The sequence below is a fragment of the Canis lupus genome, chromosome 12 (assembly GCF_048164855.1).
Source record: "Canis lupus baileyi chromosome 12, mCanLup2.hap1, whole genome shotgun sequence".
NCBI classification, from domain to species: domain Eukaryota; kingdom Metazoa; phylum Chordata; class Mammalia; order Carnivora; family Canidae; genus Canis; species Canis lupus.
Window position 1 is genome coordinate 13,110,023 of NC_132849.1, and position 27,546 is coordinate 13,137,568.

Sequence of the window (27,546 nt, forward strand, 5' to 3'; positions counted from 1 at the left end):
CTTGCAGAAAAGAGGGGGTCCTGCCGGTTCGGGGCTCCCCTGGAGGGAACCATCCTTGAGAGCAGTTCATAGAGCTGCACATGATTCCATTTACCCCAAGAGATCCTCCAAACACCAAGCAAGTCTCCTAAGTTCATAAACAAATCAACTCGGATGCCCCCCCAAATAAGACAGCCCTTAAAAGTGCCACTCTGCATTGTAGGATGATAATGGAGGGGAAACTGCTCTCCTCAGAGGGGCCACAGGATTCCTTCCCAGACCCTACCTTGATGGCAACACTGATATTGAGAACCACTCCTTCCAGGGCTCTCCTGGCTAAAGATACAGCCATGTACTTCTACGGGTGCTTCTCTGATGGTTGACCACCTCTGGAGCACGAGTAGGTATAAAGCAAAGCCTAGCCCCAAAGGGGCTTCCAGTCACCAGATGCTAGTGGGAGGGCATGGCAGCAGCAGAGGGGGGACTTGGAAACCCCTAGTGGCTCAGGGGCAGAAGGTGCTGCAGGGGCATAGGAGAGAGATGCTGTCTGTGGGCTGGACCCTGGGTGAGGACACCTGCAGGATGCATAGGACTGTCTACGCAAAGACAAGAAGAGGAACATTCTTGCAAAAGGGACCAAAGCTACATCAGCCTGTGGAGCAGAGGATTGACATAGAGGAATGGAGAGAAATAATTAGGTGAGGAAGTAAGATGGGACCTCAGTACAAGCTAAGAAGATGGATCTCGATTCCAGAAGCTGAACAAGGGGAGCCACCGGGGGTGTTTGAGCAGCAGCCTTGATCTGTATAAATTGGCACCAGGGCACTGTTCACTCAAGTTACTCAACTTGGGCGAGCTACTTAGCTTCACCAAACAGTCCTTTCCTCCTGTTTGCAGTGGAGACAGTAAGAGCACATGCCTTATAGGGCTATGGTAAGACTCACTGAGAACTTTTGACCAAAGACTTGGCACCTGGTGCACACACAAGAGCATTAGTTCTTCTTGCTGTCGTTGAGTCTGAAAGGTTTCTCTAACTTTGGGCAGGAATGAACCTGGGACGGTTATGAGAGAAATGAAGGGAGCCACCCTGCCCCCATTCCTTGTATCTCGGTGCCTCAGAGATGGAACCTTCAGCCAGGTACACTGGGGACCCCTGCATAAGAGGAAGGTCACCCTCCCTCAACAATATGCCACAGGGTCGCTTCCTGTGTCTCCCTCCTTGGACTAAGGGACTAGGGAAACAGGAGACACTCCTGTGGGAGATGGGGATCCTGGCATCTCCTTTTTATGGGTGTGCCCCACTGGACTGTGTGTGTGTTGAGGGGGGACTATATACTCTCCACAAAGCATGACGCCTCTAACAGGTTCTCAGTAAATGTGAATTGGCAGATACATGAGCAAATGTAGGAAGTTGTGTGGTGTAAGGTCTAGAGGAGCCAGGGTTACTTTCAGGTGCTGCCTGGGTGTGTGGAAGGTGCTCCAAGACAGAGCATGTGCGAGGAGTGTTCTCCTAAGAGCTGGGAATCCAGCTGTGTCTCCCACCAGCTATGTAAGCCTGGGCAGAGCCTTAGACCTGTGTTTGAACGCTGAGCTCCTCCTATCTGTGAAGTGGAGGGAAGAAGGACGGTATTCCCTGCCCTACAGGTGGCTGCGAGCATAAGAGCTCAGGGGTGTGGGTCTCAGCTCACTGGCTCTGTGGCCAGAACCCCTCCTGGGGCCCTGGTATGGTTCACCTGCCGCTACTCTGGGGTTTAACTGTGGGGGTGAGTATAAAGACCAAGGCTGGATCTTTTGCTAGGGCAAGGGTGGGTACCAGTCCCGCCCAGAGGAGAGCACTGGGACCACCTGCTCTGGAAGGGGATGGAAGAGTCTTGGATTCTTCTCCAGTTGGGGCCAGGTGTCAGGTGTCTCTAGGAGTCCCCAGGGAAGGAAGTTCTTTGTGTGGAGTAGGGACAAAAACTTTGGTGTCACCCTTGACTGCTCTCTTTCTCACACGTTGCCTTCTCAGGGAGGCCTTCCCTGGCCAGCCTGTCTAAAATGTCAATATCTATGGCATCCCCTGTGAGCATAACACATCCCCTTGTCCTGCCTTGCATTTTTCTCCTCAATACTTTTTATCATCTAACTTTTGACCTTTTTTTCTTGTCCAAGTAAAATGGAAGCTCTGTAGAGGCGCACGCGCATGCGCGTGTGTGAATGTGTGTTGTCCTTTCCCATATCTCTAGCACCCAGAACAACACCTGGCACCCAGCAGGTGCTCAGTGAACATTTGTTGATTGACTGGCTGAATGAATGAATGAAATGAGCAAAGAGCTCCATCTGAAATCAGAGCCACCCCAAACCCTGCCCCCATCTTTCCCCCCAGGGTTGGGGAGCACCAGACCAGCCTCAGAGCTTGGGGGAGGTTTTGCAGCAACAGCATCCTCCTTCATCAAGTGAGGAAGCAGCCCAGCAAAGTGCTGCTTAACTTGACAGACAGACATGCTTATCCTCTTTGAAGTTTTCCTCTTCCCTGTTACTGAGAAACTTCCTGGGATTGGGACCTGCCAGGGGCAGGAGAGGCAGCAGAGTACATACTCTCTGCCAGGGTCGTTTTTGAAGAATGATCACATTTGAGGGAAAAAGACGAGGTGAATCCAGGACCTGCACAAACTGGGGGTGGGGAGCATACATCTTGGTGGGCAGCATGGCCTGAGCGACGACACGATTGCTTGTGCTTTCATGCAGAGGCCTGGAAGTTAGGCAACTGGGTGGGCTTCCAGAGAGGTGAGGAAGCTGCTGGCCAGAGGGGCTGGTGAGGAAGAGCTGAGCTGAGGACTGGATGCAGCCCTGCTGGGAGAGAGCCCCGGATGGCCCGAGCGTGTCTTGCCGGGACACTGTCATGACCACAGACAGGCAAGGGGCTGGGATGTGGAGTCAAGGGACCATGGGTGAGCTGGAGGGGAACAGGGCTGGGTCTGGAGGCTGCAACCGAGACGCACATGTAGGACAGGTCAGGACAAAGCAGGGTGGCGGGGACCAGGACCAGAATCTGAGCAGAGTTGAGAAGGAGCAATTCTATGAAGAGGCAATATTGTTATCATTGTCTTTTATTCCCAGTTACTCCCAGCATGAAGGCCAGACCCTTGGGTCCAGAAGACCTGGTACTCTGTCTCAAAGAATGTTCTCCTGGGCACCCGAGTGGCTGGCAGCAGCGGCCCTGAGAGCTGTATGCCCCTCATCTGCCCTCTCGTCTGCTTCTTTGCAGGAAAGCGTGGACCTGGGAGAGATCATGTTCTCCTTGTGCTACCTGCCCACAGCAGGCAGGCTCACCCTCACAGTGATCAAATGTCGGAACCTCAAGGCGATGGACATCACAGGCTATTCAGGTACCTCTCCTCCCCAGGTGGCCTGCCATGTGGTCTTCCAGCCACCCAGACATTAGGACTTGGAAAGAGTTTAGAGAGGAGGGGAAAGAACTGTCAGTATTCTCAGAAGAGGAGCACCAGCTCTGGATTCCAATTCCAGCTCTGCCAATTCCTTGCTGTGTAATGCTTTGAATTTTCTAACCTGAAAGAAACAAAACCAAAACCAAAAAACTTTGGCAGGTTGCTTTAACGGATAAATGAGTTAGTGCATGTAAGTGCTTACTGTTGTGCCACGTAATAAACACTCAGTAGATATTAGCTGCTACTATCATTTTCCCTCAAAGGAGAGAGAGAATAAGAAGTAAACACATAGGAGGAAAAAAAATAAGGAAGCTTTCTCGTTACATGAGGCCCCGGCACTTTCGAGGGTTTTGTCAAGTTTGTGTAAATGTTTGTAGCTCCGCACAGCCCAACGGCAGCCCTGCAGGCCCAGTCAAGGGAGCAAAGCCACAGCAAAGCAAAGCACATTTGTATTTGAGTTTTTCCTGCAGGGCTCCCAGCTCCGACCTCGGCACCAGGAATGCTGCTAAATACAGCAGGAACGAGAAATCCTATTCTAGCAACCGAGGACATGCTTGCTTGGGGGCCGCTGCACAGACTGATCCTTTTCCATGATTCTCTAAGCTGTCAGAGAAGCTATTTGAGTTTTGATACAACAGAGGGGTAACTTGAGTCCCAAGAGCCTCCTTCCTCCCTATCAGCTCACATTAGCCCACGAAGAGAAATGGGATGAAGTCTCCCAAAGAGCAGACGTGCAGAATAGTCTGGGTTGCACTCGGAGTTGCAGACATAGGAAAAGGCCTGTTTCCCTCGACCCATCACCCAAGAGGCTTTTCTGAGGAATCAGATTTCCAGCATAAAACTACTCCAGAGGTGCCGATCTTTTATTCATTAATTATTTCTTTTCCTGGAAAATTCCTTAGTGTCATCACAGTTATCGTAAAGAAGGGATGGTCCAGCTGCAACTACCCGGGCCCAGGTGCAACCTAGTATAGTTGGAAGATGAGGAGGTATTAGACCTTGAAAAATGAGATTTTTGGGAAAGGTAGCTGGAAAGAGCTGAAGTAATGTGTATTTGTTGTCCCTTTGAGTCCCTTGGAGCCTCTGACCCAGCCCCCACTGTCTCTGTGCAACACTCACATCTTCCAGGCCAGATGCTCCCCAAGATAGTGCCCACCCTAAGTCCTCTCCTTCCACTGAAGCTCCCACTGCACTTTGGGGGGATATGAGGAAGAGCTTAAAGAGCCTCTTCCGACGTGTGCAAAGCTCTCAGGCCCCAGCAAGTTGGCTTCCTCCAAAAATACAGGCAATGTAGATTTCATTTTAATATCCAAAATAAGTGCATGCCAGGGACAGAAATTCACTGAGGACTCTCAAGGCTGCTGAGGGAAATAGGATTTTGCTGCCTAAGTCCCCACACTATCTTCTCTGGTGTAATTAAATTGATGTGCTAGAGAGGGAGCTTATGGCAAAGCCACTGAGGTAATCATAACGGCTGTTCCACATCAGAGGGTTGGGGGAAAGAGATTTTTCTCATGCTAAATTCTAATCTCCCTCTTGCAATTGACCCTCTTTTCTACCTGGGTTTGGAATCTACTATTAAATCTCCACTTGATTCTGGAAATTCAGGGGTCCTCTTTTTGTTGGGGATTTCTGTTTGGTCCACAGATGTAAGCAAATATCTGGAATAGTGCATGCAGCACAATATGCATTGAATAAATATGTTTTGAATGAATGGATGAATGAATTGACAGCATGAGGAGCCTTGTCAGAGGGCGAAACAGTGGGGGCATGTGTGCTAGGGGCCTCTCAAACTAGATCTCCTGTTTGTGAGGATGAGTTTGAGGTTGCCTTCAGCCCAGACTGCTTGGATATTAGGCCAAAGTAGGGAGTGAATGGAGCTTGTTGCCTCTTCTTGATTTCTATAACATTGACCCCCCAAACCCGAGGGTCTTCCTATTCTCCTCAATTTAACTAGTCATGCATCAATTCTTTAAGCCCATCCACTGGAACGATGACATAACACAAAATAATCAGAAGGATCAGGACACAACAAGGGTGGTGAGTAAGTAAAACCACCCATCTCCACCACATCTGGTCTGTACTGATTTGAGTCTAGTGGTTTAAAATGTAAATTTTGGAGTCAGAAAGACCTAGGTTCAAATCTGAAGCAAGTTCCTGAATCTCTCCAGCCTCAATTTCCCTACCTATAAAAGGGGATGATGATGATGATGATAGATATTTTACAGCATTGGTGGGAAGTTTAAATGACACAATGTATATAAATCTCAACACAATGCCCGACACATACTAAATGCTGGGCTATGATGGCTCTCATGGCAATGGGGCTGAAATGCACCACCTGCCTTTATGCTCCCTCTCTCAGCTACCTAGAACATCATAGGCTGTTAGAGAGGAAACAACCTCCAAGGTCACGTAGAGCCAGCATCCCACTGGAAGCCACCAACTTTTTGCTCTAGAGAATCCTAAGGAATAGGCATCTCTCTGCTTTGCCTCTTGGACAATCACAAGATGGATGGTTTCTTCAAGGGAGATACACCCACTGAATTTTATAAATGGATATGCCTCGTAGGAGTAAACAGAGTTGGAGAAGGAAGCTGAGAATTTCCCAGTCAGTAACAAGGCATTTGCCTAGTGGCCTCCGGGACAATTGGCTCTGCCATATTTTTCCAAGCCTAGTGACATGGGACTCTGCTGTGCTGTGAAAGTGCATGGAGATGGGCATGGCAGGCAATGGGGCAGCACTTGAGCAGCCACAAGTCCGAAGGCACTTTCCAGGGCAGTGTACACCTTATGGAGAAGTGGCTGTGTTAGTGATGGGTCTTGGAGTAAGCTTTACCCATCTGACTGCTTGGACTTGAACCCTGCCCTGGGCATATCCATAGAGAAGGGAGCCCACAGACAACCAGAGAAGTTGCCTCACAGAGGTTCTAGGAACTCTGCCTTCCTTTTTACTGAAAACACCTCCGAGAAAGGGCCCTTCCAAATGGGTCGTTGGAGACAGCAGGTTGATGAAACACCTGCTGTTTAATCACGGTCTCCCCAGGTCCCTCGTAAACCCAAGTGCCCCTGTGGTTAAGGCATAGCTGCCCTGTCTGTCACATTAGTTAGTCGGCAGCTCCTTTGAGAGTCTGCAGAAATGCCTTCAAGGCTTGGAGTTTCTGATCACGTGTCGGAGTCCTCCCTAGCTTCCCCATAGCTGGGTGCCTCAGCTGCCACCTGATCGATGCTCAGGGAGTATAAGGGCCTGATGGGTGCTCAGGTGCTCAGGAGATAGAACCACATGCCTGTGCATCAAGGCGTCAGGCAGCGGCCGCTCGGCCCCCGCCTCCTAACAGATCCTGTGAACCCTGGCTTTTGGGCAAGCAGGTATCTCTGTACATCAGTGTCTCAAAAGCTGTTATTACCTGCAAGTCGCCCTCCCATTTCTTCAGCTATGCAGCATAAATAACAATTATGATGGTGTCTAAGACACCTGTGCTATGAGATACAATGGATGTCACTTCACTTGGATGAGTGGAAAATTTCAGGGTAGAAGGATGACCACAAAATACCTATTCAGAAAACTAAAGAAGAGACAGGGATGGGAGACATGTGGAAGTTCAGTAAAAAGACATCTCCTCTGGGGATGGAGAGGATCCAAGATCCCACTGAGAAATGAAATGTCAGCCGGCTGCCCTGAATCTCAGAAGCCGCCTTACTCACGGCCCCCACCATAGCTCCCTCCTCCTCCTTTGCCCAGAAGTGGGCAGGAAATAGCTTCCGGGGAAGGAGAGAGCAGGGCTCTTCTTGATGCCAGCTGGAAATGAGCTTGTTGGGACAATGAGACCCATAATCCCGTTGTCAGGTAGGGAGGACATGAACAGTGCTGTGATTGTCGCTGTTCATTTACTCTGACACACTGCTACTCCTTGGGTGTCATTGGCTTCTATTTTTACCCCCCTTATCCTTTGGTTAATAATGATGACAAACCCCCAGAGAAAAGGCCTCCAAGTAGGTGAAAGGAAGAGTGTGACTTGTTCAGCTTCATCACCCTTTGGAGCCAGCCAGCTGTCATGGAGTGGGAATTTAGGGCCATGAACCGCATACCTATGGGCAGGTGTCCTGTCTGACTTGAGGCCATTAATGCAAGTCCATTAGGCACTCTCCCAATAATCCTGAGGTCGCTAAAGACTCTGTGTTTATTAAGCACGAGGTGTCCTCAGAGACAGGTGTGCTACATAAATACAAGGTGGTTTAATTATCTTAACAACCCACCGATACCATCAGATGAGCTACAATAGGTCTGTGGCTTCCATCCCTCTGTTGCAAATGATGTTTAAGGACATCTGGTTAACATGCTCCCTTCCCTTCCCATCACCCCCACTGGCACAGATCCATATGTCAAAGTGTCCCTGCTTTGTGATGGGCGGAGACTGAAAAAGAAAAAAACAACCATCAAGAAGAACACTCTTAATCCTGTCTACAATGAAGCCATCATCTTTGATATTCCCCCAGAGAACATGGATCAAGTCAGCCTGCTCATCTCCGTCATGGATTATGATCGGTAGGTGTGGGGCCCAGAGGGCCACAATTCCCTGCATCTCACCTCCCATGTCAATGCAGGATGGGCTTCCTGACCTCAGATCTTGTGATTCAGGGCTCGGGAGCCCATTGGCCTCAAATCTGGCTCCACTCAGGAAGAGTGCCGAAGTATGAGGAAGAGAATAGATTCCCCTGAGCAGAAGCTCAAGTTTTGCTTTCCAGGAGGCACATTTCCATCAGGGACCAACCCACCCATCAGTGTCCCTGAATTCACCCCTGCTGGGTCCTATTCCTCCCTCTAGCTGCAAGTCCCATCATGGATCCTCTCCATTTCTGAGGCTGTTACCATTCCCACTCAGGGATGGCCGTGTAGCCTCCCAGCTGACCCCTGCCTTCATCACTCCCTGACTCGAGCCAGCCAACACATGAAAGGCACACCTTCCTCAAAGACCACTTTTTTCTGGGACCTGCCCTTCTCAAGAACCATCACTGGTTCCCATTACCCAGGCCCTTCTCCTGGTTCCTCAAGGCCTCCTAGAATCTGGACCCAGCATAATCATCCAAATTAATTTCCCCTCCCTTGGATGTCTTTCTTCTCTTCCACTTACCCAAATCCTCTCTCCTGGCAAGGCAGGCTCAAAAATGTTTTCTAGGGGATCCCTGAGTGGCTCAGCAGTTTAGCACCTGCCTTTGGCCCAGGGCGCGATCCTGGAGTCCCGGGATCAAGTCCCACATCGGGCTCCGGGCATGGAGCCTGCTTTTCCCTCCTCCTGTGTCTCTGCCTCTCTCTCTCTCTCTCTCTCTCTCTCATTCTCTCTCTCTCTCCATGTCTATCATGAATAAATAAATAAATCTTTTTTTTTAAAAGTGTTTTCTAACCACCCCAGCCACAAAAAAAAAAAAAAAAAAAACCATGCAGAAAAGCCTTCATCCAGGATTTTTTAGCACAAGTTCTCGGGCATAGTAGGTGCTCGCTGAACATATTTGGGTGATGACTGATGTTCTTGCTGAGTCAATAAATCACATTCTAGCCACTGGGGGTATGGAGAAATGGTGCTGAGAACAGGGTAATTTATTTCCAAACGCCGATGTCTCAAGCAAGGGCGTGATGTGCTAGCTGAGTCAAATAAGGAAGAGACTTAAATTCTACCATTCCCTAAAGTCAGGCCATCTGCCCACCATTTCCTGAGATTCCAAAGCAGTTTATAACCTTTTTCTCATCTGCCTGGTGCCAGTGTCCACCCAAGGAGGCTGCGCCAGGTTTCACTGCCACTGGCACTCTGCAGTCCTGCCAAGCATCTATTTTCAGAGTTCAGCACTCCGAGTTAGACCTGCCGGGCAGACTCCCAGCCCCCAGGACCTCCCTTTCTGACAGCGCGTCTGGTCACCAGCGCCAGGCCCTTTGTTTCTCTCTCAGAGTGGGCCACAACGAGATCATAGGAGTGTGCCGCGTGGGGATCAACGCTGAAGGCCTGGGCCGGGACCACTGGAATGAGATGCTGGCCTACCCGCGGAAGCCCATCGCACACTGGCACTCCTTGGTGGAGGTAAAGAAATCCTTCAAAGAGGTGGGTGAGGTCGTGCTTGGCCCACAGCATGTTTGCTGCATGGCCACGTGGGCTGGAGAATGGCAGTCAGCAGCTGTGCGACCTGGCCTTCGTGGGTCCTGCCCCACGGGGTGTGCAGGGGCTACGTGCTTCTCATCCAGGGCATAATGGGCAGGAAGGAGATGGAAGAGGACAGTGGGAAGCTGCCTGATGGAAGAGCCTCCAATGTTGAGCATATTGAAAGCGACATTGAGTTCTAAATGGAAAATTAAAACTCAGAGGTAGCCTTCCCCGCAGCTCCACTGTGGCAGGCCCAGGACGCTTTCACAGAGCCCCCAGGCCATGTCTGTCCTTAGGGGGAAGCCCCAAGAGGGTGAGACCAGAACTTGACAAGAAATTCTACCCATGTCGAACCACTGTGTTCCCTGAGGCTCTAGCCAGGCAGTCCCAAGGCTGTCCTTCATTGCCTCCAAGCGGATGGCCGGAGACAAGAGCCTGCTGCCGCAAACGTGAGTTCTCCCGTTGTTGGAGAGTATGGCTTCAAGGCGTCCCGCTTTCTGACCTGACCCCAAGAGAGGTAGAGCAGATGGAGCACTGCCCAGGGTCCTGAGGCTCGGGTTCCAAGCTTGGCCCCCTCGGACTTGCTGTATAATTTTGAGCCAGTCATTCCTCTCAACTGCAAAGAAAATGTCCCTTCCAGTGATATTTACAGCTGGTTCTACCTCCACCAAACTCCATCAATGTGACATCCTACAATTTATCATCCCATGGCTCCCAGGCCTCCTTTTTCTCAAATGGGTTGGGATATGGGGGTAGCCAGGCAAGCTTTAAACCTCATTTTGAGTATCTCATACCCCAATTTATATCCTAAAAGGCAAGGTGGTTGTTTGTTCATCCGAGGCTTCAAGCCTAGGAAGTCTAGAGCATAAAATTAGAAAATCTACTAATGAAAATAAAGCTTTAGTCATTACACCACATGGCCCCTCACCTTAAAAGCTGTCACCTCAAAAACAGTGTACAGTTGACCTCTGAACACCATGGTTTGAATTGTGTGGGTCCACTTATGTGTGGATCTTTGTAAATAAAAACAGTACTACACTATGAATGTATTTCTTTCTCCCTCATGACTTTTTTAATAACATTTTTTCTCTAGCTTACTGTATTGTAAGAATACAGTATAGAATTCCTATACCATACAAACTATGTGTTCATTGGCAGTTTATACTATTGGTAAGGCTTTTGGTCGACAGTAGGTCATTAGTAGTTAAGTTTTGGGGGAGTCCAAAGTTATATGGGATCTTTGAATGTGTGGAGGGTCAGCACCCCTAATCCCTGTGTTGTTCAAGGGTCAACTGTAATCTTTTCTTCAGGCTCTGGGACACAGGAAAGGTGTGAGCAGCAAACCCAGAGGACTTGCCTGCTCTACCTTTTCTTCTTGATGTGGACAGGCCTGTTTCTACCTGCTTCCAGCACTGTGAGAGACTGAGGGCTGTGGGAGAGAGAGGACTCCAGGAGCCAGGGCCAGTTGTTTACCTACTGAGCTAGGAGTGCCTTCGAGGCTAGCGTGGAGAAATAAGGCAGGGACACAAAGTTCCTGTTCATCTGAGGCTTCATGTTTCTAGCTTGTGGTTGTCTTGATTTTGCCACAGCTGTGAAGCTTGAGTGATGGAGGCCAGAAGGTTCCCTTTGCAGGAGTGGGTGAGGTACTCACGACCCAGCCTCTGCTTCCATGGGAGGCAGCACTGGATAGAACTATAATGACCTGGGGACAACACTTGGCACCTCACTGAATGCAAGGTTGATTCAACCAAGGGAGAGTGCTGGGCCCCTGTCTGCCCACCCCTGCCACAAACACACATAAATACCTTGGAGATATTTAAGAGTAGAATAAGTATACTAAAATGGTCAGGATGATCTAAGGGCAGGAACATGTAAGGCTAAGAGGCCCCTGATGGGCTGCAGGGCTTCAGGCAACTCATTGCCCCAGTTTCCTGGTTGGTGAATGAGGGGGCAGGCTCCTAGCATCTCTGCTTTTCTAGGAAACTCTGATTCTAAATGATGATGGGTGGAGCCGGTGAGTCCTCATGTTGCACCAGCTCAGAAAGCTAATTCTTCCCATAACTCGCAAACTGAAGCTACCCTGACCAGAAGGTGGCTGGAGTTGAGGGTGGGTGCAGGGAGGCAGGGAGGTGCCGGCACTCGGTTACAGAACCACTCCGTGATGAATACAACCTAATTAAGCCAAATAATTGATTCCGAGTCTCATTTCTTTGAAAACTCTGACTCACTAGCCCAGACTACAAAAGAAAGAGAGATAAAGTAGAATCAAGCCCTTGAAAATGAATATTTGATGAGACAGTAAAGGGGAAGTAACAGTATACGGAGAACGAAAAGAGAATAAATTGATTCATATCCTTTGGGTTTACTTTTTTCTTGACCTCACACACCAAGCTCCGAGTCTGCTCGTCCCCCTTGCACTCTCCTACCATTTTCTGCTCAGCTGATCATTTCTCTGGATGAAGAAGCTGAAAATGGCATTCATCTTGGCAACTCAGGATTTCACCTGCACTTTTAGCACCCACCGTTTAAGTATCTTTATAAAACTGCATTTCTAAAAATCTACCAGGCAGATATGAAGTAAATCCTCTTTGGGCTCATGTGCTACATTGTACTCCAACATTCACCACCTCAATCATCCTTAGAACTCTCCTCTTGCCTTCTTCGTTCTGTTCTGGACATTGAGCAAGAGCCTTGCTCCTGGAAGTGTCTCTCCCGTTTGTATAATACATAAAGAAATCTTACCCCCCGGCTCCCGGGAAGATACTTGGCATCGTATCTATAAAGTACTCTCTATTTATATGGTACTTTTCTTAAGGCATTTCAAGTGCTGTGATCATTTCTTTTTTATTAATGAGAACAGAGGGCACCATACCTGCTCGCTCGTTTGGGGTTTTAAAATAAGGTTGAGGGGAACAAATTAACCAAAGAGGTATTTTTTTCCCTGCTGGGATATTTTTGTGAATAGAAGTTGATTAAGCTCCAGCCAACATCCTTCCCGGCAGTGGCCGTGGCCCCTTCCCTCTCAGCACTCCTGCCCAGGGCTGCATGTCGTTGCTGTCACCATACACAGAGCTGAGGCTGACCAGCAGCCTTCTCCAAGGCATTTTATCATGAAGGGCCACATGGAAATCAGCTTCCAGAGATCCTGTTTGAGTGTGACCCATTTCAGAACAACAAAAGGTCTTCCTGGAACATAACTGCCCTGAAACGATCACCTTCCCGGGTGCTGGGGACCAGTCTTTGCTATTTCAGAGCCACCTTGATAGGCCTGCTGGAATCATTCACCTTCCTATTGTCCACGAACCCCATCTCCCTCCTCTGTTTAGCTTCACAAAAAAAGTCAGGGGCTGTCAGGGAAGCCAGCGTGCCTTATTCATTTGTCCTGGGTTAACAATTATGCTCGGCGTGACTTCTCTTTGGGCCATTATATAAAGAGAGAAAGGTACTGTATGTGGCCATTTCCCCTTTTCTCCTCAGAATCAGTCCATCAATCAGATTGTCTAAGTGGCGTGCTTACCCAGGGGAGAAGCCAGTAATTACAGGGTACCTCTCACCAACACTACAGGCTGGCACAGGAAAAGCAGAACCTCTAAAGCAAAGGTGTGTTAAATGAGAGCCTTAGTGATCATCTTGTGTCACCTTCTGGTTAAGAAGCACTTGAGTCAGAAGTCACAGTGGGCTCAAACAACCAGGCATTTATTTATTTAAAATATCTCACCAGGGAAACCCTCGGTTGTGATTTCATTCACGTGGATGCTGCAAGCAGAGAGACTACCATCTGGAGTTAGGAGTAAGTACCTGGTGTGGACCTGAAGAGGTTAGGTTTCTTACACTCTGTGTGCGTCTCCTTCTTCCCCTGGTGTGGCCCGATGCTAGGGTGGCAGCAGGATGGAGCAGAAGGAACACCAATCTGGGAGTTAGACTTGGTTTCACATCCTGGCTCTGCCCCTAACTAGCTGTGTCTTGACTTCTCTGTGTCTTGGTTTTGTTATGTGCAAGGACAAGAGAGTGACCGGATGACCCCCTAGGCCTGTTCCCCGGTCTGGCATGCTAAGATCGCTCAAGCCTAGGGCACATAGTGGTGATGATCAATATCCGATTGTCCAGCGTCTGGTTAGTTGTAAAGATCTGCTGGTTGGCCTCCACAGGGAGCTCTGAGGGCCTGGGCCCGGGGAAGGTGACAGAGGCTTTCTGTAGAAGTGGGAGCACATGCAGGTGTCCTGCAGGTCTGGGTCCCTCCTCAGCACTGTGGCTTTCCAGTAGGAAATGTTGCCTGGAAAATGGTCTACTCCTTAGGTGGCTCAGCTCTGTCTAGAAATGGCTGCGTCATAGGCAGAACTGCATCCTTCCTCCTCTCACCCCCACTCATGCATGAATGCAGAAAGCATCTTCTACTAACCCATCATCCCGCAGTGGAGACCCTCAGAGATCAGGGGAAGCACAAGAGATCCATATTTCAGGTCAGATAAGCCACCTCCACCACCTCCCTGATTCTCTGGAGCCTTGTCCCATGGGCACCTGGGAGAGGTTGGGGTCTCCTCAGCCCCCAAAAAGGATGGAGTGTGCAATGGACATTGCCTCACATTGAAGTTACGTGGCCCCATGACGGGTCGGGAATATTCCCGAGGTCAGATCTTTGCCCAGAACGCACTGCTCCAGCATGCCTGGCTTTTCAATTTAAGGAAGGGTCGAGTGGCTCAGGCTCGGGTGCGTCCATCCTCGGCCTTCTCCTTCGCTCCATCACGCCTCATTACGTCACCCACTTTGACAGAAGGGTCAGGGTGGGGCCGACAGGGCAACCTGTGAGATGGGTGAAGGCGGGGGGATGTTCTGGAAAGGGGAAGGGGCTGCCCTCCTCACACCCCCACCTCCTGGCAAGGGGGGTGTGAATGCCAACAGGAAGCATTAAGCCTGAGAAAGAGCCTGACACTAAAGTGATATCAGGTTTGTAGCTGTACTAACAGCTCCCAGACAAATTGCTAATAATTCATGATGGTGGGTTCTTGGCAGTAAGGGCATAGTCTGTAGACTGCCTCTTTCACTGCTAACATAATCCGATTTTCAGGGTGAAAAATGGCTGAAGCACTCAGAAATGGCCCAGTCACAGCACCTCATTACACACACACACACACACACACACACTCACTGCACACAGTGAACACTTTAATTATCTCTGCTGTAAGTCTTTTTTCTTTTTTTAAATCAGGTATTCTGAACTAGAAGCTCTATAGCTCTTTTCCTTCTGTTTTTGCATGGCTGACAGCAAAATTCAAGCCGGGCAGGGTGAATCCAGTGCATGGGCCAGAGAGGTTTCAAGAGTGAAATGCAAATCCCCTTGGCAATCAATAACCAGCCTTCTCCCCTCTCCACAGTGGCAGGGCCGGGCTGCCAGCTTTGACAGTGAGAGCTCGTGCCCGTCTCCGAAACCACCTCCCACACCGTGAGCCATGCGGCCGGGTGACATCAATGGGACTCAGCGATGTTCCTTTTTGCACTTGTTCAACCGTCCAAACAGTGCTGCGCAGAGGCAGCGGCAGCCGTAGCACGAGTCTTAACCACTCCTGCGCAGGTCAAAGCCAAGACACTTGTGTGGCCAGACCCGTCTTAGTCTTTTGTGTCTCCCAAGGTGATGTTTTCTGTGGTTTTCACTTTTTATGGATCTGCTGCCAGGAGGAGAAGGGGTGGGGGGTGGGTAGGAAAGAAAGAAGAGTAGGGAGCCCAGAAGCTGGTTCATATAAAATGCAATGTACAATAGTCGTCTTTTTCGGGGGAGGTGAGGTTGAGTTCCTGCAGTTTCGTGTCTCCACCAAGCTCCACAAGCCTGGAGAAGAAGGATGGGGGATGGAGCCATGACTGCTTCTGCCATGGCCTGCGGAAAGATGTGAATCGGGCCGAGAGCCTTTACAAGTCTGGTTACCACACCACCCTTGGAAGCTCTTGGTGACAACGATGATCATGATCGTGATGCGGACTCCTGGTCCTATGATGACATCACTGGGGCTCCGAGACGTGTGCACACCTTCCGCTGGTTGTGCAGGGCTCCTCGCCCCCCTCCCTTGTTGACTTTCCTCATCAGTTGAAAATGTCTTGATTCCTCACTGGAACTTAGTCACTTTCTTTAGGAATGATTCTGCTGAAACTAAACATGCCATATGTTTTCTGGCACACCACAGTTAATGATCGTATTTGTTTGAAAACAGGATCTTTGTTCTCAAAAATAACCTTCATTGTAAAGAAGAGAAGGCACATGTTCCAGAATGACTTCTGTGTTATGCATAGCTTTATAATTCCATGACATATCAAGCAACTGTTTAAAATGCCTAAATAGATCAAAGAAAAACCTAGATAAACTGTTCTTTGGGGACTGGAGAGTTTTAATCCAAGTCATAGCTGGAATCCATCTTTCCATGAAGAGAATCTCCTTGATTGAAACAAAGTCAGCTTAAGCCTATTTCAGACCCCTTGACTCTAGGACAATATTCATCTTAAACTTTAGTTCTATAAATTACTAAGTACTTCAGTGTTTGTTTTGGTGGTAGTGATGTTTTTGTTTTTATTTTCTTCCTTTAGATCTCTACCTTAGGCCAAATTCAGTCTAGGAAAAAAAGATGTTTCAACTCTTCTGTGTTGTAATAGTACATTTCTGTTGAGTTAATAGTGGTCTTCCCACCGACCATCTATAACTCAGTTGATTTGCTCAATTTCAGTCTGTATAGCCCTGGTAAACTCGTGGAGGTGAGTTTCTACTTTATCTGTGATTACACAGTGCCAACTTCCAGAGTTGTGTGTGTGACTTGCAAAAGGCAAGTCTGCTGAAGAACCCCTTCTTCCATCAATGGAATCTCAAGAAGGGAAAAGTTATTCACACGCCTTGTGTCTTACTCTTTATATATGTCACATGCTTTAGGAGCAGAAACTCAATAAAGTAACCCTCACTTTAAGCCAAGTTAACAGATTTCTCTGCTGATATAGCTTTAGGCAGTGTCTTCTACCCAAAATTCAGACTGGGCATGAGGATGACCAGGATATTGTAGCCAGAGAGGTTTTCAGCTTAGAAAAGTAAAGGCAGATAGACCAAACTTGATTGCATACTGAGCCTTAGGCTAGGAGCTAATGTGTCATTGGTATAAAGATCAGTTTCTCCCTAAATTGTCTTGTGATTGATAGTCATCCTCGTTAGGCAGTACTGCAGCTGGATGTTCTTTTGAGAGTGAGAGAAAAAAAACACACACACACACAAAGTCATGACAAGACTCAGAGCAGGCCATAAACTTCATTCTGTCTCTTGACTCTAGACTGACTCCATCAAGATAGCCATCTCAATCATTGAGCAGATGCTGTGGGTCCTGCAACTAGGCAGGGGACAGTTGAGTTTCCTGGGTCATGAGCAACCCAGAAACTAGTATGAGAGGGTCCTTCCAGAAGTGATCTCAAAACGCAGGTCCAGCTGCCTTCTTCGTACGCCCAGATGCATAAGGATGACCACTAGACTCCTGGAGAAAGGAGTGTGATCTGTGTGAATTGGGGAATAGTTACTGTTCTCGGACATTCCTTTCTTGTCCAAGCAGCTAACTTACATGAGTGAACCTCCCAGTGGTTTTGGGAAATCATTTCCTGAGCAGATTATGGTCAGTCCCGCACCACCTACCCCACTGCTACCACTCCCACTACAGCAATCCTGGTAAATTACTATAGGCTGAGAAGCCCACCCCAGGGAGGCTCTCAGCTCCAGGAGCCCCGCACCCAGCGTCTTCTGGGGTGACCAGTCCTCAACCTGAAGCATGAATGAACATGAATGTCTGCCAACTTCATTATCTAGCCCAATACCTCTTCCTCGAAGATGAGAATCAAATGAATTACAAGTTTCAGAATAAAATGAAATACAAAGTTGATTTATTTGTTGGCTTCTCTGCCATGAAAAACCTCTTTCTTGGGTTGGCGTTTTGAGCTTTGCTGAGGCCATGATAACCAGGGCCTTTTGCATCTCAATGTTTTGTTTTTTTTTAATACAAAGTTCCCACCTGTATTTAGCTGTGTTTCTGTGCTGAAAGATGCCTCTCACCCTTCCTTCGCATACTCAGGATGTTAATTAATTGCAACATCATTTAAAGACATTATGTTGTTAATTACCGCTTCGTGTCTCCCCGCCCCTGTCACAGCCTGGAGTTTTTGTTCAATTAAATCTCTGTCTCTTGACCATTTCTCTTGTCATCGCATGTTCCTGAAGGTTAGCTGTCTGCATACACACGGAACACAGCCCGGTTTTATCTTTAAACTTTGTTTCACATAGATAACCCCCTCCCTTCCATCAGAGGGACATCAGATGGGCTTGTTGGTTTTTTGTTCTGCCCAAGGCATACCTGCAGACCCCGTCAAGCTGGAATCCACCTGTGTTTTGTCAGACTTATGGCTCACAGAGCATTCGGTTCGCGGGGCTGTGCTGGTTCCTCAGCTGTTGGGCTCACGAGCAGTCCCTGCAGATGCCGCTTCTCTAGGGAAGCAGGCTGCACGCTCAGAGCTGGAAAGTGCGATTGCTCTCGCCCACCAGGAGAGGAATTCTGCTAACTCTCATAATAACACTACTTGGCCGAGTGAGGAGAAAACTCTACTGCAGCCTCGAATATTTAAAAAGAACATTCTGACTTAATAGAATAGCCTCTCCGCTCACCCCCAGCTTTTAATTAAATTAGGAAGCAGTCTGTAGAGAGGAGAGTGGTAGGGACCCTCGGCTCTGACGCACCTGCATCTGAATTACCTGCACTCCACAGTGAGATGCCCCCAGGGAGCTGCGCTGCTGAGGGAAGCACTCTGCCTCGTAAACACACAGCCTCCCCTGGCTTCTGCCTTCCGTCAGGTCACCCATCAGCCAGCGGGGTTGGATGATGTGCGGCTGTATCGGCTGTATCCAGAGCACATCGGGTGACGAGGTAAACGTGTCTGGCCGGGTGATGCGGCCTTAACAACCTTCAGACTTCAGTGGCTGCAGACAACGAAGGCTCACTTCTCATCCGCGCTCGTCCGAGTCACAGATCAGCAAGGGGGGGCTCTGCTCACCTCCTCGGATTCATTCCAGGGGGATTCAGCGTCTCCAAGGCCGCTGGCTGCCGCGCCCGAGGGAGAAAGAACGCTCTGCAGCCTCTCCTCAACACTCTGGCCCAGAGGTGACACATGTCCCTTCCCTTCACAGTTCATTGCTCACGACCACGCATGTGGCCTCCCAGAACACAGGGGTTCAAACACCCAGGGGAAGAACAACTGGAAATAACTGGTTCGCACTCAGGATGACCACAGCGAAGTTAGCAGACCCGTGGGGGTGGCAGCTACTGACGGGCAGGTTCAGAGATGCAAAGAGAAGCTGCAGTGCATTCACTGTTGAATGAACTCAAGGACTAGACTGAACCCCATGACCGTCCCTGGCTCAGACCTGAATGCTGCCCATAAAGAGCTTCTAGTCTAGCAAATTGGCAACATCAGTAACTATGGTCCCAGGTAGAAAGCGGGGAGTGCAGGATGGGAGGTAAATAAAAGGCTCCAGGGGTCCAAGAAAAGAATGACAGCTTTGAGAGGGAGGGGACATCTGATCTAGAGCTCTTAAGGATGGGTAGGATTCGGGATGGGGAAGTTAGGAGGAGGGGGCATATTCCCGGCTGAGCGCTCCACACACCACACCACCAGGCTGCAGACCTGGTCCCTGCCTCATTCCTCCCAGCTGCCTCCGTGAAATGGGCCTGCTGCCCCTCCTCCCTCCACTGCTGGCTTGCCTCCTGCTCCCAGGCAGGCTGATGACCCAGAACTGCGAGGTGGGCCTGATTTTGAGGCTCTGGCTAGCTGCCCCGCCTCATTCACTCACCCAACCTCCCCTCCACGGGCAGTTTTGAAGCCACAGGCCACTCAAGACTTCGTGATTTGTCCTATGTCTCACTCCTGTTTACAGCAGCGAGCCCCATCCAGATGTCTGATGCCCTAGGGCAGGGAGCAGGACTGGCATCCCCCTGGCTTTCATGGAGCTGGTTCCCAGCAGCTCTCCCAGCATGGCTGCAGCAAGCCCTCCAGCAGAGACTGGGACCCAAGAGGCTGGCAGGCAGTTGTAGGCATTCACCCGAGGGGTGGAGTGCTGAGCTAGGCACGGGGACACAGGGAAACGAGGGCATCTGTACAGGACACAGTGAACACAAATGCACAACACAACAGGACTGAAAGCTGAGCAGATCTGGAAGTCACGAAGGAGGAAGGGGTATTCAAGAGTATTGAGTGCTCTCCCACTTGAGGCACAGGAAAAATGATGGAGCCTTCCATAGAAACCGGAGACAGCAGAACAAGGAAGAAACGATGAGTCCAGCTGGGGCCAACTGAATTTGAGGTGTGGGAGGGATGTGTAGCAGACAGCTTGGTTTGAGATGCAGCTTGGCAGAGAGGTCAGGCATGAGAAGTTCATTTATAGAAAGCTTACACCCCAGAATGAGAGGTGGGGACAGGAGGCTGACACGGCCACGTGGGCACAAGTGGACAAGGAGAGTCTCAAAGAGGGCTTCTTGGAGAACCATCAAGATTTAGAGGGCAAGGAAAAAGAAAGTGATGTGAATAATAATGGAGGTGTGCCCAAGCAAAGCTGATAGATGAGGATGCAGATCAATAGAACTAGATCAATCAAGGGCCTCAGAAAATGATTCTTCACAAGTTCATCCCAAGTGCTTGAACATGACTCGCAAGTCTGCCTTCACCCACACTTGCAGGGACCCACGGCTCTTTTTCCCCCTAGCCTCTGCTCTTGCCTTTTGTGTGTGTGGTAAAATATATTTATCTTCAATTTACCATTTTTAAGTGTACATTTCAGCAGCTTTCAATATGTTCACATTTTTGCACAACCATCACCACCAGCCACCTATAGAACTTTTCTCATCCTATGAAACTCAAACTCTGTATTCATTAAACAGCAAATCCCCATCCTCTCCTCCCTGTCCACCCTTCAGCCCCTGGCAAAAACCATTCTACTTTGTGTCTCCAAGAATTTCATTAATCTAGGTAACTCCTGTGAGTGGAATCATATCATACCTGTCCTCTTGTGTCTGGATTGTACCACTTAGCAGAAGATCCTCAAGATTGATCCATGTTGTAATGTGTGTCAGAATTTCCTTGCTTTTTAAGGCTGAATAATATTCCATTGTATCAATACACCACATTTTGTTTTCCATTGATCTGTTGGTGGACATTTGGGGTGCTTCCACCTTTTGGCTATTGTGAATAATGCTGCCACGAAGGGGGGTGGTGTACCAATATCTCTTCTCGTCTCTGCTTTCAATTCTCTGGGGTATATACCCACAAGTGGAATTGCTGGATCATATGGTAATTCTCTTTTTAATGCTTTGGGGAAGTGCCATACTGTTTTTCATAGTGGCTGTGCCATATTACATTCCCATAGGCGGTGCACAAAAGTTCCAATTTCTCTCCACCCTCACCAACACTTGTTATTTTATGTATTTTTGATGGTAGCTGTCATAATGGGTATGAAGTGGTATCTAATTGTGATTTTGATTTGCATTTTCCTAATGATTAGTGATGGTGAGTATCATTTCACGTGCTTATTGGCCATGTGTATATCTTTTTTGGGAAAATGTCTATTTGAGTCCTTTGCTCATTTAAAAAAAATTTATCAAGGTTAAAATTTTACTTCCAGTATAGTTAACAAACTGTGTCATGTTAGTTTCAGGTGCACAATATAATGATTCAAGTGCTCATTTTTTAATGTGTTTTGTTATTGTTGAGTTGTCAGATTTCTGTATATATTTGAGATATTAATCCCTTATCTGATTTATGATTTACAAATACAGCATTGTCTCCCATTCTGTGGGTTGCTGTTGATCATGTCTTCTGATACACTAAAGTTTTAAATTTTGAGGTAGTCCAATTTGCCTACTTGTTCTTTTGTGACTTGTGCTTTTGGTGTCATGTATGAGAAATCATTGCAAATCCAATACCATGATACTTTGCCCCTATGTTTTCTTTTAAGAGTTTTATAGCCTTAGCTCTTAGACTTAGGTCTTTGATCCACATAAATCTTTGTATAGGTTGTGAGATAAGGGTCCAATTTCATTCTTTTGCACACGGATATCCAGTTTTTTCTACGTCATTTGTTGCAAAGACTATCTTTTCCGCATTGAACGATCTTGGTACCCTTGTTGACAATCATTTGACCATATATGTGAGGGTTTATTTCTGGGCTCTCTATCCTGTTTCAGTGTCTATATATGTGCCTTTATACTAGTATCACATTGATTACTTGTAGCTTTGTAGTAAGTTTTGAAATCAGGAAGTGTGAATCCTCCAGCTTTATTCTTTTTCAAAATTGTTTTGGCTACTCAGGGTCCCTTAGATTCCATATGAATTTTAGGATGAATCTATTTCTACAAAAAAATGGGATTTTGATAGGGATTGCATTGAATCAATAGATAGCTTCAAGTAATATTCACAGGGACTCAACTTTTGAGGACACTATAAAATATCCTATAGGCATCGCCTATAAGGTGCCATTTGCTGACATTCTGTCCACAAACCCATCTGCACCTCTGGGGCTTTTGCTAATAAACATATGCTATGATGCTTGATGTAGGACCAAGCACAGTGATGGAGGTTTAACCAGCTAATTAGACTTTTTACCCAACTCTTGCCAATTTCCTATGAAATTCATCTTCCACAACTGCAAATGTCCTGGACCAACTGCCAACCTACCAACCAAACACAACCTTACAGTCCAGGTTCTCTCTCCTGCCCTCGTTGGCCCAGAACACTTAAGAACTTCAGCTGGACTAAATCCCATGAAGGCAGGTTCATCTCTGTTTCTGAATGCACATAGGTATTCACTCAACGAACGTGTTGAGCACCTAGTATATATCAGATAATGTGCTAGGCTGAGGGCACACAATTGATAATCACAACTAACAAACACTACGCACTTCTTTTTTTTAAGATTTTTATTTATTTATTCGTGAGAGACATACACAGAGAGAGGCAGAGACACAGGCAGAGGGAGAAGCAGGCTTCATGCAGGGAGCTGGACGTGGGAGTTGATCCCTGGACTCTAGGATCACGCCCTGGGCCGAAGGCAGATGCTCAACCCCTGAGCCACCAAGGTGCCCCAACTACACACTTCTTCTATGCTGGGCACTGTTCTAAGTTCCCAGTGCTTCACTTAATTTTCTCTTTAACCATAAGAGGTCAATAAAGCTGTCCATGGTCATACAACTGAACTCAGGTAACTAAATCCCATTGTCCACATGCTTAAGCATGATGCTTAATCATTGATCAACATGATGCTGAGCTGCCTTCTAACAAAACACATCTCTTCAAGGAGCTCACAATTCAGAGGAGGAGACAGATACATAAAGAGGAAATAACTATAACGCAATAAGCCTGGAGAAGGATTGCCTAAGCCATCCACCTACATGTATACCCTCCTTAGTGCAACCCTAAGTGTACCCTCTGAGACCCCAACCCTCATTCCTTCCTGGAGAGAGCCCTGCAGTGGCCTCTTTGTGAACCAGCACTCATGCACATTCATTTGCTCCCCCACATCAATTACCCCTGCAAGAATAGCTGAAGAATTGTGGAGTCCACTCATCACACTCAGCCCTATCAGTCACCCCATAAACATGTCTGTGTTAAACAATGCCAGGCAGAGTGAAGTCTTGCTGTAACTTGGTAGCTCTACTGGAAAGCTCAGAAATGGCAGGAGGGCTCATCACTCTACAACACACAACTCCAAACAAAGCCTGTGTCATCAGACTTGTTGAAAAGGGAAGTCCATGATGGGCTGGCATGGGAGAGGCAGGCAGAAGAACTCCAAGGGCTCAGAGGAGTTGTGCAAACTCAGGAGTTAGCTGAGCTGAGCTAGCTCAGCTCTCCTGCCTTCCATCTCTTCCTGTTTAGTACCAGAGGGGTGAGTATCCTCCTGCAGGGGCCTCAGCTGAGGATGGCTCACTGGCAATAAATTAGTCCTTGGGGCAGAGTGGGGAGATGTGTGACTCCTTTCCCTGAGGTGACTCTTTTTTCTGCACAGATTGAGGAAGTTTGGTGACACATCGGGGATTATGCAGACAGAGCAGTGATGTGGGCAGGTGCCTCAGGCATCCTGAGACATGTAGCATCTCTTCTGTTCTCTGTGGCTTCACATTGCAGCTTGTGTCTGAGCCAGGCTCATGGGGACCCTTTGGGCTAGGACAATGAGGAGTGAGAACCTACAGCTGGAAATTCTCAGTGTTTTTGGAAACATGAGTCCTGGAGATGACAGAGGACTTGCTAATCACAGCTGACAGGGTTATGGCCCCTTTGTACCATAGTCCTTCATCTCCCTGGAGAAATTACTGCTGATGACACACTGCAGTTAGAGTGAATAGTGAAATTGAAGAACGAGACAAGCTTCGCAAACCATCCTCCTTTAATTGCCACTAGCTTTCTTTTCCAGAAGGTCCAGAGATGCCTGACTCCTTACACAGAGGGGTTTCTTTCTGTGCCTCCTGGTCTTAAACCTGGGGCTGCCCTGATGCTCCTGGCTTGCTCTCTGCCTGGCCAGGAAGCTAAGGCTAGAACTGTATTCTCCATTCTGTTTCATCCCCATGGCTGCCTGACATGCAACGCTGTATCTTGCCAGATTTGCCACGTGAGGACAGGTTCATCTCTTCCACCCCACTACATTTGGTAAACTCAAGAGCCAGAAGATCATCTGGGTTCAGCCCTGACTCTCCAGCTTGCCCAGGCTACCCTGGGCAGGTCATGTGACCCACATCTATAAGACAGAGGTGGGTTTGCTTCGGTGGCAACAGCCAGGCTCAGCTTCTGGTGTGCAGCCCGAGGGCACAGTACAGCAGCCAGGGCTGCATGGACCATGTCCTCCCTCCTTGGAGGGCTCTTCACCTTTCACAGCTGAGTAGCTTGAAAACAAAGGCAATAAGATTGCACTGCTCTAAAGTCTGGAGAGGGTAGGAGGGAGCAGGGAGGGGGATGTACAGAATAAATCAAGTGGCTGGGCAATTAATTTAGAATAACTTAGGCACTGAACGTTGAAGAGAAACAAAAGTGGTGACATTTAACGAATGTGTCCGTTGATATCTCGCTCATTCCAGCTGTCTTTGGAAATGTCAGGTATCTCGCAATCCCTTTGCCTTGCAGCTGGAAGGTTTGTGCTAACAACCAGTTCTGGTTTCTGCCCAGTGGGTTAGCACAGGCACGGGATTTCCGAAGCGGGAGGTCCCGGAGGTGGAAGGAGCAGGAGACGATGCCCATCACCCTCCGAGAGCCAGACCCTACGGCTGCGCCCAAGGAGCCCCCATGAGTCCTGTCGCCTTGCCTTTTACCCACCTTCTTGCCACGAACTATAAGAAAACACACAGGGCGTGCACATCAAGAGAAAGACAATCAGTGTTTTCCTGGAGATCCATGGATGCCTCTTCAAACTTCTCAGAACTTAAAAGTTTTCAAGAGAAAACCTTAGCTGAACTCCAGGGAGAGAGGAAGCCAAGAACCAGTGGCTCCAGAGAACTCCAGGCTCAGGAATTTCCATTCTGAGCTGATTGGCCCTCGGTTCAGTCCTCTATAAATACCAGATACTGCTTCAGACACAAACTGGGGAGCAAACCAGCTGGATTTTCACTTTGGGGAAAAACGTGAAGCCAAGCAACGTTTGTATCCCAAACCGTATCCCGAACCTCCAAAATGAGCTTCCCCACTTCCATCTGCAGCTGAGCGGCCAACTCCATCAACCTCAGGGCACCGAGGTGCAGGGAAAAGGAGTCACTAAAACCCAAAGGGAAACTAGCTGGTGGAAGTCTGAGTGACCACGGAGGCGTCAAGTTCCGCAAGCCCAGCTCATCTAGCAGAGTCCGGCTTCTGGCTGGAGGAGCAGAGGAGGGCCATAGTGTTCCAGGAGGCCTGGGAGCAGCCTGGGGATGAGCCAGCTCAGGAGACACCGCCACAGCTCGGCCTCGGCCAAGCCTTGTTGTGCAGGGAGCACACGGTGACACGTCAGAGGAGAGCCGGCCTTCCATGGTCCAGTTCAAAGCCAGGCTTGTGCAGGGAGTCCGTGCCAGCCCCCCAAGGGAAGCCAAACACACAGGAGTCCCACCACCTAAGTGTGCCCTCACTTAAAGCAGAGCCAGACCGGCTGCCTTCCCACCAGCACACAAAGCCACAGCTCAGTAGGACAAGTGTTCCCAGTCCCTCCTGCAGGGTGCCGCCTGCGTGCTTGCCTCCCTCCTGGAGGTTCTTTCCTGACTCTGTCACAGAGCCAGCTTTGCAGCCTCCCCAACTCTTAAGCACATTATCTCTAGAAGTGAGAAAAACCCCAAACCCAGTCCTTGGCCTCTCCCCACTTTCTACATCATTTCACCCACCCCGACATCACCTCCAGCCTCTGTGCTCCTGCTGCTCCTTCCCCAGCTGCCATCATACTCCCAAGGACCAAACTGCCACCTGCCGTGCCCAAGGCCCTTAGAAGTCCTGTCGCAGCCCCGCTGGCTCTCTCTGTGAACTTCAGCAGCCTTCCCCCATGTGTTGAATCCTGGACTCTCTTCTCTCCCTGCCTGAGCCACCACACCACATTTATTTCTTTCTCTGTGTTATCTCACTGCCCCCCTCTCTCTAGACCCTAATAATTTCCTTCTGCATTACCCCCTGGGGCTCCACTGCAATTTCTCCTTCTCCTCCTCCTCTCTGCCCACCCTGGGAAGGAAACGCAAAAACAGCGGCACCTAAGCAGGTAGCAGAAATGCATGAGGCTATAAATCGGAGGTAGAGTGGCAGGTTGTGGGCCTGGAGGGGGCAAGCTCTATCTAAAGATATTCAAATTGAAATTTAAAAAAAAAAAAAAACACTAGGCATACTAATCAGATTTGGCCCCTGGACAACAACTTCTCAGCCCCTAAAAAGCTGGTGTCTACTTCTTGGAGAGTTTCATTACCCTGATTGATTGATTGATTGATTTTTAAGATTTATTTATTTGAGACAGAGAGAGAGCAGGGGCAGGGGCAGAGGAAGAGGGAGAGACAAGCAGACTCGACACTGAGCCCAGAGCCCAACATGGGGCTCAATCCCAGGATCCTTAGATCATGACCTGAGCTGAAATCAAGAGCTGGACACTTAAAGCCACAGAGCCACCCAGGCACCCCTACCCCGACACCTTTAATACACATTCCACCCTTACTCTGAAACTGCTACTGGCTCCCCTTTTGCCCGTGGGGAGAAAGGAATGATTATTGTTCGCATAAAATTTTAAATATTATCAAGAATCTTGCCTTCCATGAAACCAGTAATGGCTTAGTCTGGCATTTGGGACACCTCGCAGGTCCTCACCACCATTTCTATGGGCAACGCCACCTCTCACCTGTGCTTTATGTATGCAGATCCTGCCATCAGGATGCCCTTCCCTCCTCTGGGAAATATAAACATAAACATTCACTCTTTAAGGCCTAATTCCAGCCTCTCCTCCTGGAAAAAAAAGGTTACCCAGGCCCCTGGCAAGGGAGCGTGCCCTCACTGCATTCCTGAAGCAGTTGCTAGCACACACTCCCTTACTGTGTGTGCCTGTGTGCATTGCCTTGTCTCCTTATTGCTCTTGTCCTCTACCTGTGGCAAGGATCAGAGATTTTTTTCTTGTTTGGCTCCCTCCTACCACCCTACACTTCCAGGTGTCCCATTGCAGTGAGCCTGTCAGAGAAAAAACGCCTGCCGCTAGGGAGGAGGACACACCAGCCAAGACCAGGGTCAAGTACCTAGATTCAGAATAGCAAGTGTGTGGTTGAGAAAATAGTTCTGAGATGTACAAGCGTACTGGTCATGGTCATGGTCATGGTCATGGTTTCCAGTAGTGGCTCTCAAACCTTACTGTGCACTTGAACCACCTGGAAAGCTTATTAAAAATGTGAATCACGACCACAGAGATCCTGATGCACTGGACCTGGGTTGGAGCCTAGGAATATGTCTATCAACAAGCTGGCAGATGACTCTGGTGCCCATGCTCT

The 27,546-nt window shown here is 48.6% G+C and overlaps 1 protein-coding gene and 1 long non-coding RNA gene across 8 annotated transcripts in view; one reads left to right on the top strand and one right to left on the bottom strand.

Annotated features, from left to right (window-relative positions):
• Nucleotides 1-17,737, top strand: part of SYT6 (synaptotagmin 6) — a 60,696-nt gene extending 42,959 nt beyond the window's left edge. For 3 of the 6 annotated variants that reach the window (XM_072769705.1, XM_072769708.1, XM_072769707.1), the window contains exons 4-7: nt 3,227-3,347; nt 7,782-7,953; nt 9,349-9,499; nt 14,911-17,737. In XM_072769705.1, coding sequence (XP_072625806.1) covers nt 3,227-3,347; nt 7,782-7,953; nt 9,349-9,499; nt 14,911-14,982 — 516 coding nt within the window. In that variant the 3' untranslated portion in view covers nt 14,983-17,737. Of the gene's footprint in view, nt 1-3,226; nt 3,348-7,781; nt 7,954-9,348; nt 9,500-13,259; nt 13,329-14,910 lie in introns of all 6 variants that reach the window. The other 3 variants (XR_012004180.1, XR_012004181.1, XM_072769706.1) reach the window with 3 other exon arrangements.
• LOC140601142 (uncharacterized) overlaps nt 3,061-27,546 on the bottom strand; it is a 33,436-nt gene continuing 8,950 nt past the window's right edge. For both annotated transcript variants that reach the window (XR_012004184.1, XR_012004183.1), the window contains exon 3: nt 3,061-3,528. This is a non-coding gene — a long non-coding RNA (uncharacterized lncRNA). The remainder of the gene's footprint in view (nt 3,529-27,546) is intronic.